A 17573-nucleotide genomic window follows, 5' to 3' on the forward strand; every position below is an offset into this window, starting at 1 on the left:
GGAGTGAGAGCACAAGCCGTTTTCGGCACTCTGAAGGAAGGGAGGCCCATGTGGTATGTTAATGATCGGGCCACAGACTTCAGCACATCAGAAAGCTTTCACTTGATAATTTCGGCACCTGAATGTTCGCGTAGCCCATTTTTCTAAGATGTTGTTAGAAGCGCTGGACGGTGATGAGACAGTTGTCTTTACAGCCGCTGCCGGTAAGCACTGAAAGGAAGGTAACGTTAGCTAGCTAAGCTAACTTTCCAATGTAATTCAAGACTGTTGCTTTACTCGTTAGCACGCAGCTAACACGCAGACAGTAAGGACTAAGCTAATTTTATCAGCTAATTCAGAGCTGGGAAGTGTCCATTTATTGTTAATAATTTGTGTTGTTCCTCGGTTCATTCCGACTGTATGTTTCATAATGTAACCGAGCTGCTGCCCACTCATGGCTGCACTTGCCGCAGTGATTTATTAGCGCTCTTGACATGAGCTGAACACTTGCTAGTTGGCAGCACTTGAGAAAATGTGATGTTATTCAATTAAAAAACATGTCATTTGACATCATTTTGGACCATTATTACTACCACGTCTGTGTCTAAAACGTTGGAAAAGCTATAACAGATGATACATAACACTCAAAAAAAGCTTAAAGACAAAACTTGCTAAAGAAGTCCACTGGGGATTTGACATGAATTCGGTTTAGGTGCTGCCAAAAACGACTCGGGTGCTGCACCTAAACCCTATAATGATAGGGAAAACCCTAGAACAGTACATGTCTCGGTCTCAATTCTTTAAAAGACAGTTTATGGGATCCTTATGTGACAGAAACAGTCAAATATTAACATCAGCATCGGCCAACATAGTTGGTATCCAGTGGGGCTCCATGTTGTGGATGAGAACCGGCATGGTTTCTGACCTGTCTGTCCCCTCCTCAGCCTCCGTGCAGATCCAGGTGGAGCCTGTGGGTCGATGGTTCGAGGCCTACGTGAGGAGGAGGAACCGGAATGCATCCGTCTCCTTCCAGGAGTTGGAGGAGGAAGAGGAGTCCTCAGAGGAGTCGGAAGATGAAGAGTTTCAGCTGGAGGAGTACCCGATGCTGCGAACACTTGACCCCAAAGACTGGAAGGTATCGGTCAGAATATTATGTCGCAGGAAGACAAGTTTCTGCTTCCTTTTTAGAGCTGATGTATCACAGGAGGAGACACTCATCACCCTGCAGTTTTGATTAGTTGAGGAAATAACTTAACTTTGATCAGTTATTCTCCGTTAATCACAGTTGACATCAGCTTTCCGACTACTACATCTTCCTCCTGTCCTTTTGAAAAGGAACGTAGGACTGAGAAATGTGTGACTGCTATAAATTAAGACTGGGCCAGACTGGTAATCCCTGTGTTGTTTGACTGGGGAGCTTGAACACATAGTGTGTAGATGCAGAAACTAGGGGGTGTCACGATTCTCCAAATCCTCGATTAGATTACATTTTCGATTCTAAGGTCACGGTTCGATTACATTCTTGATTTTTACATTTAAACATTTTTTTTTTTTTTTTTTTAAAGCACAGGTTGCTATGCCATTTTTAGACTAGACATTTATGCAATATAATATCTGACCTTTGTTCGCAATGTACCACACTACATTGTCAAATTTAAAACATTTATTAACATGATGTAACAATAACTTGAATCTTCAGTCAATTGGAAACTTGACAATTTGTCAATAAAGTAAAGAAAAAAAGAGAAAAAACTTTGGGAGGGCAGACGCTTCGCAGTAGGGCTGGGCGATACGGAGAAAATCAAATATCACGATATTTTTGACCAAATACCTCGATGTCGATACCGCAACGATATTGTAGTGTTGACTATTGGTGCTTTCACAAAATATTTACACAATGAGAGTTTTGATTAATAATCATCAGTAATGTGGCTATAATGACAAAGTGGGTAAGTCTGGTAAGTTCAGAAAATGACATCACTTTACTGTAATGCAGCCTTTACAACCAGGAAAAGACAACATTACGATATCCAAAATCTAAGACGATATCTAGTCTCATATCACGATATCGATATAATATCGATATATTGCCCAGCTCTACTTCGCAGCACAGCGGTCTTAGCAGCTGAGCAGGCAGAGAGGGTGACTCGGCAGTCCGCTAACTTGTTGCTCTCTCTACCAACGTAAGCTGCTCTGTTTGGGCTACAAAACGTGCATGCAGGCTGAAATTCAACCGTCCGGTTTTGTCGGGATTAAGCTATAAACGGAAGGAAACTCAGCTAGCTGCTAGGCTAATGTGCAATGGTAAACACACAGAATATGGCACACGCACATAGCAGAGCTTGCAAACTGTGGCTTTTTTGTCGACAAGGCGAACGTTGTCAACATAACTCACTGGAAATCCAAAATACTTCCACACCGGCAACTTCAGTGAAAAAGGAGGGGGCCCAAGTTCTGTCGATGGGTCTCCTGCATCTGCAGTTGCCATGCTTTCTTTTGACTGGCTGTAGCTAAGTTAGAGGATGTTGACTCGCAGCACTTCAACACGTGTTTTTTTTTTTTCCGCTTGGCAGAACGTGAAATGGGGGCGTGCAAGGCGACGTGGGCGGGCGGAGTCCCGCGGGTCTGCTCGCGTTCATTATGCGCGTTCATCATGCCTAGTCTGGATTCAGCTACTAGTGAATGTTAAAAACCCTTTTAAGTGTTCGGGCTGGTAAGTTGATGTACCCCCAAAAAAATGTATCCGCTCAAATAAGCTTATTTCGCCATGCAAAGTCTCTGGGAAAAGTCTTTCTGGGTCAGAGGGGTGCAGTTCCACCGTTGACCGCTAAGCCCATGGTTGCTTTAAGACATGGCGCTGTTCCTGGGGGCTCGGGTGGCCGCCTGACAAGCCGACCGGACGTGACGTGGGGGCGTGGCAGCATCGACTGCCGATTCCATTTTTTTATTCGAAATTCGAGATTGTGACTTAATTTTGATTTAAAATCGAAATCGTGACACCCTTAGCAGAAACTGGTGGAAGTTGTCCATCACAGGTCACAAAGTGGCATCGTCAAACTGCTTGTTTCAAACTGTCAATCATATTCAATTAACAATATAAAACGGCAAAAGTACTGCGGAAAGCCGCGCCGCGAAGCGATTTTCATTTCGACGCCCACGTTATCCAACCTGTCAGTTCATATCGGCTGCAATCAGTAGAGGAGCGGCCGCGCGCTGCAGCATTCGTTACGGCGTCTCCTCTATTTCTTTCGCGAGCCGCGAGTGAGTAGCCGTTTTCGGAATTGCCTACTACAGACGCAGAGGATCGCTTTACAACCGGCACGGAGAAACGCACGTCTACGAACAGCCAGGAGCGATCGGGCACAAATCTACGCTTGACGGTGCTTTGCCGGTCGCTTTGGGTTTGGGACTGGTGGTTGGACTAAAGTCATCTCAAGGCGACACAGTGGGATCTGGGAAACCATTCAAACGACAATTGTTGCTAGTTGCAGCCAATACTTTTGTACCACTTTGTGATGTTTGATCGATATTTCTGAGCTGGACACGCGAGTTTACAGTAGGTGCAGTAACCCTTCATTCATATTTAGTAGAGTTATTTATAGACTACTCAAAATATAATCAACGAATCAGCTTGTCATTTGAACTCTTTTTTTTTTTTTTCTTACTCTTGTTTGTCAGAATCAAGATCACTATGCTGTCCTCGGACTGCCACACTTGAGGTACAAAGCCACACAAAAACAGATCAAAGCTGCCCGTGAGTATATTTCCTCCTTCTGCTCTCATGGATCATTTCTCTAGTTGGTGGAAGTAACGTATTCCGCTCACATCTGCTGTTTCTCAACAGACAAGGGGATTGTGTTGAAGCACCATCCTGACAAGAGGAAAGCTGCAGGAGAGCAGATTGTAGAGGGAGACAATGACTACTTTACCTGTATAACTAAAGGTACACAACACTGCCTCTTATTGGTATCGGCACTAATATTATTACCGGAGGCCCTGAAGTCACCGTCGCTGTTTTCTGTTTGTCGTGGTTTGAACCTCAGCTATAGAAATCCTGTCGGACCCTGTGAAGAGGAGAGCCTTCGACAGCGTAGACCCTACCTTTGACAACGCCGTGCCTTCAAAGAGCGAAGGCAAGGAAAACTTTACGGAGGTGTTTTCTCCCGTTTTCGAGAGAAATGCCAGATGGTCTTCCAAAAAGCACGTCCCTTTACTTGGAACCATGGAGTCCTCCTTTGAAGAAGTCGACAATTTTTACTCTTTTTGGTAAGTGGGAGAGTTTTTGCTGCTGCCTAACAAGAAATGTTGATCTGATCAGAGGGATATGAGTGCCTGGTTGATTTGGCCGTGTCAAAAAACAAGTCAGAGAAGAGAAAGCGTTTTGACTTGTATGTCAATTTTCGTTAAAGGTACAACTTTGATTCATGGAGGGAATTCTCATACTTGGATGAAGAAGAGAAGGAAAAGGCCGAGTGGTAAGCTAGCGTGCGTGAGACAGTAATCCATTGTACTGAAACGCATTTCAGACCCTGTGCAATAACTTAAGTGTCCGACTGACGTTTTTCTTCTTCTCGCAGTCGAGACGAGAGGAGATGGATTGAAAAGCAGAATCGAGCCTCCAGAGCTCAGAGGAAGAAGGAGGAGATGAACAGAATACGAACACTAGTTGGTACAGTCTCTCAGAGCCAGCACACGCTGCGAGATGAATGAAACGCATGACAAATAGCATAAGGCCACGTATGGATATTAAATGTTGTAGGAAAAGGGGCGACCTGTAGCTCACCCAGGAATACTTAGGCCGAGTCCTCCGCAGCAGCCCGGGTTAGAATCCGACCCGCGGCCCTTTGCTGCGTGTCGTCCCTCCTCTCTCTCCCCTTTCCTGTCTTCAAGCTGTCCTGTCAATTAAAGGCCATAAAAGCCCCAAAAAAATATTTATACATATATATGTACTGTATATATATGTATGTGTATATGAGAGAGATAGATAGTAGAAAAAAAACAATGTCTATACTAAGAAACAGTTTATAATATGGGGCAGAAATCCCCAGATACTGCTGCTGAATATTAGTGAGGCTACTACGTTTTGGTTAAAAAACAAATCTTTTTTGCTACGTTTACGTCTCGCCACTACATTGCTCCGGAGTTTCAGAGCACCTAAAACGGAGACATTTAGAAACGGTTAGTGCGTCCAGACTACAAACAACCCCAGAGAGTCTTATCTGTTAGGTAGGCTTACATACCTTTAGTAACAGTTCCCCCTCGTCCTTGCTCCAAGCTAAATAAACCCCTGCTCTTACTCTTGGCCATTGTTGTGCCTTCTCCAACGTGTTTTCAACTTGTACATCCGTGACTTTGAACCACAGAGTAACGTTAACGTCAGACAGACTGCCGCCTTTGACGCCACGTGTTATTTTCAGTGACAATTCTACCTCGCTGTCGGTGCAAACAAAGAAGAGGAAATCTGTCGCCATTGCTGCTCTTCCTCTGTAGTAAAAGCAACTACCATGTCAACTACCAGCAACTGGGCGCAGTATACACGCTGCTTCCAATTTACACCGTCGTGGGCGTGCCCAGTATACACGAACGGTCATGAGCCGTTTTAGCGTAAACGGAGAACATTTCTGCTACTGTAGCTAAAGCTCTTGTGTGCACGGAGATTGTTTTTTGGCTCAAAACGCCGCTAAAAAACCAAAACGCAGTAGTGTAAAATAAAAATGTAGCCTGAGACTGATGACTTGTATTTCTTCTCTGCAGATACTGCCTATAGCTGTGACCCTAGAATAAAGAAATTCAAAGAAGAAGAAAAAGCCAGGAAGGAGTCTGAGAAGAAGGCTAAAGTCGAAGCCAAGAAGAGAGAGCAGGAGGAGAAGGAGCGAGTAAGTCTCATTCACATTGATTCTAAACCTGCTGACATAACATGGCCATTCACTTAGTCCGTTGTGGGTGAATCAATAAGCGTCGTCCTCACCTTTCAATCGGATGTTTACACAGAGTCAAAAATGTTGTTGTGTGTTCATGTTATATGGAAGTTGCGCATGTCTACTATGACATACTGTAGTATGAAAAGACGAAAACCAACATGCGTTAGTCCTACTCTCAACACCTTGACTTCGCCACCCTGTCTGTGGCTCTCATCTCCAAGTCCCTCGGTTCCTACCGAAGATGTTAGTCAGCGCACAAATACGTACTTTCATTAAAAAGAAGAAAGGCTCGCTAATGTCTTAAAACAACTGGTCACTGTAGTTTTTTGTCAAACAGGAGGAAATAGCGCATTTGTCAGGGACTATTTTCAGCAGCGCATGAGCTGTATATCAAAGACGGACTGCGTAACACACAGATGTCAAGCTTCCGATAGGTCGGAGTTTATGTTTTGGTGACTGAAGTTTGCTTTTTGAAATGATGTCACTTTGGCACATGCTCATCAGTCGGTGTCCCGTGCGCGTTACAGGCCCGGCAGGCTGAGCTGGAGGCCGCTCGATTGGCGAAGGCGAAGGAGGAAGAGGAGGCCAAGCAGGTAGCCCAGCAGGCCAAGAAAGAGAAGGAGATCCAAAAGAAAGCCATCAAGAAGGAGAGGCAGAAACTCAGGACTACCTGCAAGGTTCGCTCTCATTGCAGCTCTCACACCGGCAGTATTCCTGACACTTGAAACCGGCATTAGCAATAGCGCCGTGTTTAATGTTTCCTCACTCCACAGAACTGGAATTACTTTGCTGACGACGAGGCCGACAGTGTGAAAATGATGGAGGAAGTGGAGAAGCTCTGCGATCGCCTGGAGCTGACGAGGTACAGTCAACTACGGGATCGTCACTTGGACACGTTTGCCAGAGGCCTCTTTAATTTAAGATGATCCTAGTCCTGTTGTCTTCAGCTGAGAGCCTGTCAGGAAACAGCCCTGGGGAGATGTGTAACAGTATTTTATGGTGCTTGTCTGTTTCAGCCTGCAGTCCCTGAATGAAATCCTGGCCTCAGGCTCCAAAGAGGACAGCAAGGTAGCTGTGGAGAAGCAGGTAAAAAGGCACTTTTGTTTGAAAATATTTTCTTAGGGTGTTTCCCATGTTATTTATTTGGTAGCTAATAGAGGAGATACATAGGGGGGGGCCGCCCTTTTAAGAGAATGAGCATCTGCTGATGTATGTGAAATAAATGCCCCCCCCCCCCCAGGTGCAGGAGGTCAATGCCCAGCTGCAGAGGGAGAAGGAGGCCGAGGTCCAGATGAGGCAGGCGGCCCGCGGCGCTGAGCAGGCCAGCGGAGGAGGAGGAGGAGGAGGGGGAAAGGGCTGGAACGAGGAGGATCTCCAGCTGCTCATCAAAGCTGTCAACCTGTTCCCTGCTGGGACCAACGCCAGGTACACACACGCACACACAATGTTTAGGCTGTGTTCACATCAGGGTTGTGCGACAGTGTCCCTTAATTGGCTGATTTGCGTAACGTTACTTGCAGACCCTGTAATATAATAAAGTACTTTATATTTCGCAATTACTGTCAGTAATTGTCTGTCACATCGTTTATAGACGTCAAATTTTCTGACCACACTTGAAGGCACCTTTTTATTTTACGGAGAAAGAAAAGAGCCGTAGGGCTCTGAGTTGTCACACAAACTCCCGGGCAGTTCAGTGCTTGTGTTTTAAAACTCTCTTGTGGCAGCGATAGAGACAGTACACCAGCGAGGGTGGGCTTCGGAGCGTGCAAAAATGCCGTCGCCGTTGTGGAGAAATTCGCTCTTAAAATACAAAAAATACACAGGCCGATTTCTAGTCCATCCTCGTTTAGTCGGCCAGCTTTGTAAATCCCGCGTATATTTAACATTAAACACAAAACTGTTTTGCTAGCTCACTAGTGTTGTAACTATGGAATTTCCCAAACTGAATAAAGCCCGCCCGCACATAAACAGAACTGCTTTGCTAGCACAATCAAAGCATTATTGCAGTATTTATGTTCAAAAAGTCGTAGCGGACCAGACGCAAGCTTTTATTTTGAAAAGTAGAATCTCGGGGACGCAGCCGTAGCCGACTCTCCGCCAACATTATGACCTATACTGCTGCCAGCCAGCCACCGGGGGGCAATCCAGATGATACAGTCTACGCATCGACCCCTGATTTATACGAGGCAGGCGCAAAGGATCAACGCAACAGGCGTTGACGCCAGGGGGTCCTGGTTGTTTGCATCGAGGCGTGCGTGTTAGAATAGACGTCAGGAGAAATGTACGCCCTGACCTCGGCCTTCCTTTCATTTTGTCACAACCGGCGTTGGACAAACTCTTTCTCCTGACCACCGACAGGATTGTCTTCTTTCAAACTTGTTTCTCCAAAGCTTTTCTGCCGACTCTTTTGCTTTTCTATCTTTTATTTCTGCTCCCGTAAATGTAACTTGAGGAAAAATGAGAAGCGCTTGGTTTGGTGCAACGGAGCTCCCCGCTAATTCGTATACAGCGGAATTGTTAAAATGTAAAAAGATTGGGATTTTTAAATACAATTTACTGCGCAGCCCTGCTTTGCAGTGCGTTTGGAGGTTTGATTGTGTTTTTCCTTCCAGATGGGAAGTTATCGCCAACTATATGAACCTACACTCCACCAGCGGCACCAAGAGGACAGCCAAAGACGTCATCAACAAAGCCAAGAATCTACAACGGCTAGGTGAGCTCGATTGGGAAGAAAATAAGTTTAGTCGCGTGTTAAATCGAATCCACTTATTAATGCAAGTCATTTAAGACCATTGTATGAAAAATTACAGACCTTCAGAAACAAAGTAAAACAGTTACATATATTCACTTTAAGATCCATTTTGCATTTAAGGAATACAGCAAGTCCTCTTCTTTTTTTGTGATCAATTGTTTTTTATTTTCAAAAGAGAAGGGCATGACACAATTCAAAGACAGTAATACAACAAGTAGTATCCACTTTCCTCCACCCACCCCTCCAGAATACCCCCCAGAATAGCGACATCCCCCCTCCCTCAATGTCCCAACATGATCGTCTATGTTACATACAGTACACATAGTGATACAGCACATAGTACATTGGTCATATCAGTGTCCTATAGGCCAAAGTAAGTGCACAGAAATAAACAAAAGAATTACAAATAAAGACACATTCTTCAGCTCAACTCAGTAAATCTTTAACCACTGCCACCGCAGAGGTCCAGGTTTGGATTGTTTTCTGACTAGCTCCATGCATTCTTGCTACAGACAACTCCATGTAGAGTATGCTCAAAAATGACTGTAGCCACTGGGTGCGTGTGAGTGCGTGGGTGGGCTTCCAGCGCAAGGCCAGCATTCTCTTAGCTGTAGTCAACCCTGCTAATAGAGTAGAGGACAGGCTCAATGATGAGGTGTCATTTAGAATCAGTATTTTAGGAGAACATGGTACGTCTACCTCCAATAGAGCTGATAAAGTGGAAGATACTAATTTCCAAAAGGACAGTCCCAGTACATATGTAAGAATGATCCCACACGACCCAGAGAGCATAGATCACAAACGGGCGACTGTACAAGCTTCATGAAGTGTATCTTTTTTGGCGTTGGATACATTCTATGTATGAGTTTGAAGCGTATAAGTTTGCGATTAAGGTTTTTTGATGTTTCGTCTAAATTGTTCCAGACAGTCAACCAAACACATTTCACCACTGGGTAGATCAAGGTCACCGGTCCACACTTGATGAACTGCCAGAGGTCCGCAAGAGGATGCTAGTAAAAAAGAGTAAAGAGCAGAAATCGGGCCTCTCGATCTTACTCCTACATCTAGCAACGTGTGTAGCTCGTGAGCGGGGAGGGGAGTACCCCAGGGCACACCGTACGCTCGCATCGCAGATCTTAGGCGCAAATAGAGGAAAAAAGATGTACCCGGTATATCATAAGTAGCTCGCAGATCGGTAAACACCCTCAGACCCCCATCATCACAGACATCAGACAAGACGTTAACGCCTCTCTCACTCCACTCCCTGAAAGAGAAAGGTACCCCGCCAGTGAGTAGAGAGTAGTTATTAAAAATAGGACTTTGCGCGTGCCGCTTCAACATAGAGCCGGTCACCCTCTCCACAGAGTGCCACACAGTCAAAAGGAACGACATAATGGGGCCCAGCTTTAGTTTGGAGCGTTTAATGGAAAGGCCTGAGTGTATTAAATCTTGAAGACGGTGAGGGGAGGCCAAATGTTCTTCTATAGGTCTCCATGATAGTTGTATCTGGGGGTCCAGCCAATTGGAAAGCGGACGCAGCACATAAGACCAAGAATAAAATTTAAAGTTAGGGACGGCAAGACCCCCATTCCGTTTATTGAGCTGAAGAGTAGTTAGACGCGTGGACGTCCCCCACCCCAGATAGGTAAACTTTGATATTATACTATGCATCTTGTCCCAGTAGCCTTTAGGTGGGGGAAGGGGTACATTGTGTGTCGGCAATGTGGAAGTGTCGAGAGATGAGTTCAGGGGCGTCAGCGAAGACTTGCAGTTAATTTTATAGCCCGAGAGAGCGCTGAACTCCTCAAACACCTCCAATACTGTCGGAATACACACTGGCGCGTTATTTACGTATAACAGAATGTCATCCGCGAAAAATGATATGTGATGTGAAGTGTTACAAAAGGATATGGGCGAGAGAGAGGGGTGCCGCCTAATTGTCTGCGCAAGAGGCTCGAGGGAGAGAGCGAACAGAAGAGGAGACGGAGGGCAGCCTTGACGGGAGTCTCTCGAAACTGGGAAGGGGGAGGAAAATACGTTGCCTGAAAATACCATAGCTTAGGGATTAGAGTAGAGTACCTTAATCATCTTAATATAGTTAGTACCAAGACCAAAAGCTTCCAAAACCAGCCAGAGATGGTTCCATTCGAGTCTATCAAAGGCTTTTTCCGCACCCAATGATAGAACAGCACACGGGGACTTGATATCTTTAGAAAAATGTATCGTACGGAGAAGTCTAAGGAAGTTAACGGCTGCGTGGCGCGTTTTTATAAACCCGGTCTGGTCACGACGTACTAATTTAGTCACGAGTATCTCAATCCGTGAAGCCGGGACTTTAGCATATATTTTTTATTTCTGAATTCAAAAGTGACAGGGGTCTGTAATTGCCACAGAGGGAGGGATCCTTATTTGGTTTGGGGAGAACGGTGAGAATAGCAGAGTTGGTGTCCCGGTCAAATGAGCCCCTATCCACAGCTGCGTGGATCATATCCAGCATGAATTTACCTAGCTCTTCCCAGAAATTTTCTTTCAGAGCGTACCAAAATATTCAAGGGTCATTAACGGAACCTATATTCTCAGCCACAAAATTGCTCAGCTCTCTCCGAAAGTAGTCGCAATATTCTTCACTCTTGAGCAGAGTCGTGTTAAAACGCCAGCGAGCTGCTCCGGTAGGTGTGTTCATTAAGGTAAGTTTGACTAAAATGATGCTACGGTCAGATAATGGAGTAGGAGAAAGCCCTGCATTATGAATTTCGGAGATTGAGCTAGAGGTTAAGATGTAGTCAATGCGAGAGTAGGTTTTATGTATATTAGAATAGAAACTATATTGCTTAACTGTAGGGCTTAACAGCACGAAATGCATCAAGTAAGCTGAAGTCAGATATAAATTTGGACAGAGAGGCTGAAATAGAGCTTTGAGAGCGAGAACAGTGTCCCGCGGGGCTCGAGCAGTCTAAGGCCGGGCTTATAACCGCATTCATATCCGCACCCACGATTATAGCAAAATCGCACACGTCGGACGTAATTTCAGCTAGCGCGGTGAAAAATATAGGATCGCACATTTAACTGGCCCGTTCAATCCGTTCGTGTTCCAACTAGCTAACTGTAAAGTTGGCACGGTTCAGTTGTAGGCCTAGAATGGGCTGAGCATTGTACAATGTATTAAGCAATTGAGTCCAAACATATAGGCCTGTATTATGGACACAAATAGAGATGATGATGGCTGTGTTACAATAAAGATAAGAAGATCTAGCCCCCCCAATACCCTGTCGCCAACAACCCTAAAACTCACACCGAGAACCAGGTGAGTTAAGAACAAAAAACAAAACAAAAAGAAAAACATCTCTCCCAAAATAACATCAGGCACTTGGCACTGAGAGAGGGGGCAACTGCCTGTCGAATCCGCCCGTCCCCCCTTAAAGAAAAAAATAGCTGTCAGATACTGACAGTTATAAATGAACTACCTTAGATTGTAAAGGCTATACAAACCATAGGAGCTGTACAAAGTTGGCCATGAACTTAGCTTAAATGGTTAGCTTCACCTTCAAAGTTAAGTTGCATAACAGTGTTGGATAGAAATAAGTCAACACTCTGAATGCACTGTAGATTGGTAGTGAGCAGGAAGGCTAGGCCGTTAAAAGGAAAAAACAACAGAGCGAAGGTTACATCGAGCAACGTACGTCAGCGTCCGATAGATGGCCTAGTTAAAGTTGAACACGTGGGATCTGCCATCAGTCCCGGGCACGTTCTTCCAGCAAGCTCTTGTCCAGCGGCCGTTCTGTCATTTCCATTCGCCCGTTTCGTGTTGAGAAAATCCTCGACTTCGGCGCTTGAGTCAAAAATGTGTCAATCCTGCCCGTGGATGAGCTTCAGTCTGGCCGGCTAGAGTAGGAAGGCTCGGAGTCCTTGCGTCTTCCACGGCCGGGGGGAAAGCTCGTAAGTTAAGTTAAATAAAAGGTAGTTTTTCATTGAAATGGGGTGGAATAGGAGTGGGAGTGAAAGGGCAGGTCCACAGCAAGTTCTCTTCTGAGCTTGAAATATTAGGAGAGAGAGAGAGAGAGAGAGAGAGAGAGAGAGAGACACACACATTTCTTTTCTGCTTGCTTTTTAAAACCTTTGTACACACATTGTACATAATAAATCAATCAATCAACATTACATACACATGTCTGCTTAGACATCATTTTATGAAATGTTTTATTATACATTATTAACATTCCGTTAAATACTATTTGCCATGCAAGAAGCTACAAACATCAATTCATCAATCCTGTTAATGTCCTCTCCACAGATCCAGTACAGAAAGACGAGATAAACAGGAAAGCCTTTGAGAAGTTCAAGAAGGAACACGGTGCAGTGGCGCCCACCATAGACAACGCTGTGCCCTCGGAGAGGTTTGACGGTGAGTGTATCTGCACAGCTGCTCAGCGTCTGTACGAGAGAATGTGATCTAGACCTGAAACGCTCTAGTCCAGTCACGTCACCGCGCGGGTGGTCGTGCACGGAATTCGTAGCGAAGGAAACGTCAAATATTCCATATTGACCCGCCGCGTCTCGTCCCTCAGGCTCCGGTAGCGCTGCCTCCTGGACCACCGAGGAACAGAAGCTTCTGGAACAAGCCCTGAAGACCTACCCGGTCAGCACACCCGAGCGCTGGGAGAAGATCGCTGCCGCCGTCCCGGGACGCAGCAAGAAAGACTGTATGAAGAGATACAAGGTAAGCACCGTATGGATAATGCGTAATTGTATGCGTTCGCTAGTAAGGAGCTAATTTGATCTTTAAAAACTTTATAAAATTGATTTGTAAATCCCCCCTGGGGATATTCCTATTTTCAGGGTTCGTATTTGTTTATTAACCTCTTGTCGCGTAATTAATTTCGTTAGCTTCGCATTATTTTCTCGTGCTACTTTGGGTGTACTCGAGTTTTCTCAAATAAGCCCGTACGGCTCTTTTATCCTCGCTCGCCTCTGGCCCATACAAGTTTTCATAGCGACGAACAAATTCTTCTACAATCCGATCCTTATCGGTTATTATTTTAGATTGGTCGGTCCTTAAATTTGTAACGCGCGAGTTCTTTATTTGTTTATAAGCTAATATTTTGAAGGACTGCAATCCAAAGTCGCATTCGCGTCGTCGTGCGAATCGCATTCATTTTTCCCTTTTCAGTTGTACGTAGCTTCTCTAGTTTTGACCGTTTAACCAGCTATTTGTTATACTGTCTATTTTCTATATCCTTTATTTCTTCAATTAACCTTTCCTTTGTCTTAGCTGAAGAATACGAAATGACGCGTCCTCTCGTTACCGCTTTAGCTCCTTCCCGTATATATTTCACCCCAGTCGAGGAAATTGCCGCACAGTCCGACATATCAATAGAAGTAATTTTACGTTCTTTCGCCAGAGTTACATTATTTCTCTACATAAAGAAATAATCTAGTCTGTTATAAATTCCACGCCTTCCAGAACAGCAAGTATATTCCTTTCGATCGGGACGGAGCTCTCTCCGTACGTCTACGAGTCCTATTTCTAAACGGGCCGTCCTTGATATATTAGCATTTTTCGCCAGGTCGAGGTCCCCTGCCGTTATTAGAACTACCGTAGACTTTGCAACCGCCAAATCGATTAACGCGAGCGTCGGTTCTGGACCCACGTCCGGCGGATAGCATACATTACGCAAGAGAAATCCATTGATCCTATTTTACTACTAAAACGTACCGTCCTCCTTTTATCTGTAAAGCAGTTTTCTATTTCAAAGTTCACACGTCGTTTAATGAATATCGCTGCTCCTCTTTGAGTTATACGAGCTATACCGTACCTGGCCGTTTGATCGTTTGTTTATCTTCTCGCGTTCCCGCTTTTCTAAACGCAAGTATACCATATGGGCTTTGTCTTTATCCATTTCTAACGGAATCTTTTTCGCGGCTACGCTCGATCCGCGTCGTCTTTTAGTCCGACGCGTTTAACGCGTAAACTTTGACCACTAAACATTGGCGTACGTAATACAGCACAAGAAGAAATTAATTAAATCAATAATATACGTAGAAAAGGATGGAATGACATACTTGAACATTACTTGAAAATTAGGAAAAAGAAAAATTCGAAAAAAGGTAGAAAAAAGAACTTGGTTATACAAGCGCACACAATAATTAAATGGTGAAAAAAAAAAAAATACAGATTCTCGCCAGGACAGCGCAGACGTTCTTCTCCGTCGTCGTCTAAATAATTTCCCCCATATTTCTTGAGCGCAGAGTGAATTTTTCTTCCTTTTTCCATTTATCTTTTAAATAGATCGAGTCCTCTCCACTCGATACAGTATTGAGATATTCCTGCGACCTGGGTCTGACTTGTAACTCATTAAGGAGACCTTCAGGAATACCTGAATTTGTCTCATCTACGTCCGCCTTATTTATCACTTTGTCGGTATAATGTCTAAGTTGCAAAAACCCGTAGAAGTCTAGATTTGTTGTAAATCCCGAACATTTCTTAGCGCTCCATCTTTGTAGAGGTCACTATATTTTACCAGACCGCTTTCGGCCCATTTTTGAAATCTCGTGTCCGTTCCGACGGGTACGAGATCCGAATCGTAAGGCGTCCGTCTCGTCGCGAGGTGCGGATCGGAAACCCGCGCGTTTAACCGAGGCGGCATCGCCTATCGCGGCTCGAAGAGGAATACGTACCGCGTTCTATTTCCTTCTACTTTGCTGCGTAGGATGGATTGCGTATATTAAGATGCCCGCTCTTCTGCTTCCCCGACCCGTTGTCCGTTAAGGTACTCAATTTGTATCGTATCGGGAAGGTTTCGAGCGATACTTTTACGAGCCACAGAGTAACAATCTAACGGACCTCCTTTGTAATGCTCCTACAGCTACTGTCAATAGAACCCAACATAAATTGATGGGACAAAAAACTAAGACACACATTTAAACATCCTCAATGTGCTCAAACACACGGACACCTCCCTATCCTCTTAAACCCATTCCCTCCTAAGGCTCCATCCTTAAAGAGCATACTTTGCTAAGGTTCAATTACCCCCTCCTTTGCGGCGGGCCCCGATCTATACGTTCTACGATCAATTGAAATCGCAAATAACTGCGCCTCGTATATCGTTAAATCAAAAACGCGCTTGTAAAAAGCCCACTCGGCACCTGGAGGTACACTATCTACCAATAAAGCCTCGGTAGGCTTAATTAGACTGAAGCAGACCTATTACGATCAGGGAGAGAAGGCAGGGAAACTACTTGCGCGGCGCTAAAAAACGCAACAAAATGTACACAAAAATACTCATCGGAGCGTTTAGCTACTAATGAATCTCTTCAAGATTCTTTTGATCAGTTAATGCTCCCTTCGCTTAGCGAAGAAGCTAAAGCTGATTTTAGATTCCCCTATCGCAGAGCCATTTGGACCCGTTTCCCACAGTAAAGAAAACACTGGGAGCCACAAAACCCTTTTGACATGTTATTGCTATGCATAAACAAACTATAACATGTTGCATTTATGAGATCGATGAACTACTGCGGAGAAAACGAAATTGCATTTCTGCACGCACAAAAAAAAAAGACGTTGGGTTGAAGGTTGCTTTCAAGTAAAATACTCAGTCTATTTTAGTCCTTCTCGTACTTATGAAAAAACGCCGAACTTAAATTATCCATCGGCAGCAAACCAAAAATGCCGTCCTCTCTCCGTGTGCCGTCATCCTGATAAACAGTAAATTCATCAAAGTCGGCGCGCCCAACGCTATTTTCCGATAAGTTGTAGCGGTCATATTTCACGGGACCCGCGTGAGTGCGGTTTTCACGTTCCAGTTTTTCAGCCTCGGAGGGGAGAGAGAGCGCGGCTGACTGTCGGATTGAGCGGCAGTGTGCAGCTGCTACATGCATACAGCGAAAACCCTGCGTGTGCACGTGTGATGTTGCTGTTGGGCGATGTAAATCACGCGGCGCCCGAGTGCATTTGACCGGCAGGTCTCCGGTCACGGCCGACGACGTGAAAATCGGCCAATTCCGGTCACCTGCCGGTCAATCGGTGCATCTCTAATTTAGATGTCACAAGATCACCATAATCTTGAAATTTAGAATTACATTTTAAAAAGAAACAAAGTAAAATAAAATACATTTGAATTAAATACTCGTTCATTAATTTCAAAAGCCACAGGGAGCCGCATCAGAGGGAAGAAAGAGCCGCGGGTTGCCGACCCCTGCCCCATCGCGTCAGCTGAAATTTCTTAAGCAATTGACAAAATGAAGGGGGGGGGGGGAGGAACTTCCTTACATTACACCACATTATTCTACCAGTCAAACGCTGTATTGGATAGGATCAGAAGAGGTGCCTTATATTCAGACAGACAGCCCCTCTATTGCCATCAGGAAGGAGCCCCAGACTTGATTAAAGACATCCTCTCTCCCCATTACTCTGAAAGTGACTCGCTCATACTTAGCCATTCCCTAAAACGGCACAGGGTAGAGGACTTCCAGCGCCGCAGAATTATTCTACATCCTGTTGCAGTATCCATAGTCTTTGTCTTCTGGTCAGAGTGTTATTGTCTGGCAGCAGACCCAGAATACACAGAGCTGGGGTCTTGGCGAGTTGTAATCCGAATAGATTTTTTGCACAAGAATACAACATGTGTATCAGAGTACCCACTTCCTTCTCACACCTCCGACACGCGTCACTGTCCTTAAGTTTTAGTTTGGCCATTTTACCGGGGATTTCTGTTAAGTCATTTGTACCGAATAAGCTGAGATCGTGCTTCACGAGAAGAGTTACGCCAGGACGCAACCGACTTCATCCATCTATCAGCTGAGATCCGTTTGTCCCAGCACAGTCTCAACCCTTTGACGCGGGGTGGACAAGCCTCCCTGAAAATCTCATAAAATGACCTGGACTAACTCCTGAATCCTGGTCACGGGGTCAGGGTTCTTCCCCC

The 17573-nt window shown here is 44.9% G+C and overlaps 1 protein-coding gene across 1 annotated transcript in view; it reads left to right on the plus strand.

The window, feature by feature from the left end:
* Positions 1-17573, plus strand: part of dnajc2 (DnaJ (Hsp40) homolog, subfamily C, member 2) — an 18725-nt gene continuing 1152 nt past the window's right edge. Inside the window, exons 1-15 of the mRNA XM_078281335.1 lie at positions 1-203; positions 924-1114; positions 3658-3733; positions 3824-3922; positions 4023-4245; positions 4389-4454; positions 4557-4648; positions 5734-5855; positions 6428-6577; positions 6674-6762; positions 6917-6986; positions 7141-7325; positions 8513-8613; positions 12944-13054; positions 13218-13369. Of these exons, the coding sequence (XP_078137461.1) occupies positions 149-203; positions 924-1114; positions 3658-3733; positions 3824-3922; positions 4023-4245; positions 4389-4454; positions 4557-4648; positions 5734-5855; positions 6428-6577; positions 6674-6762; positions 6917-6986; positions 7141-7325; positions 8513-8613; positions 12944-13054; positions 13218-13369 (1782 nt within the window). The 5' untranslated portion in view covers positions 1-148. The remainder of the gene's footprint in view (positions 204-923; positions 1115-3657; positions 3734-3823; positions 3923-4022; positions 4246-4388; positions 4455-4556; positions 4649-5733; positions 5856-6427; positions 6578-6673; positions 6763-6916; positions 6987-7140; positions 7326-8512; positions 8614-12943; positions 13055-13217; positions 13370-17573) is intronic.

This window comes from Sander vitreus, chromosome 23, assembly GCF_031162955.1.
Source record: "Sander vitreus isolate 19-12246 chromosome 23, sanVit1, whole genome shotgun sequence".
NCBI lineage: Eukaryota > Metazoa > Chordata > Actinopteri > Perciformes > Percidae > Sander > Sander vitreus.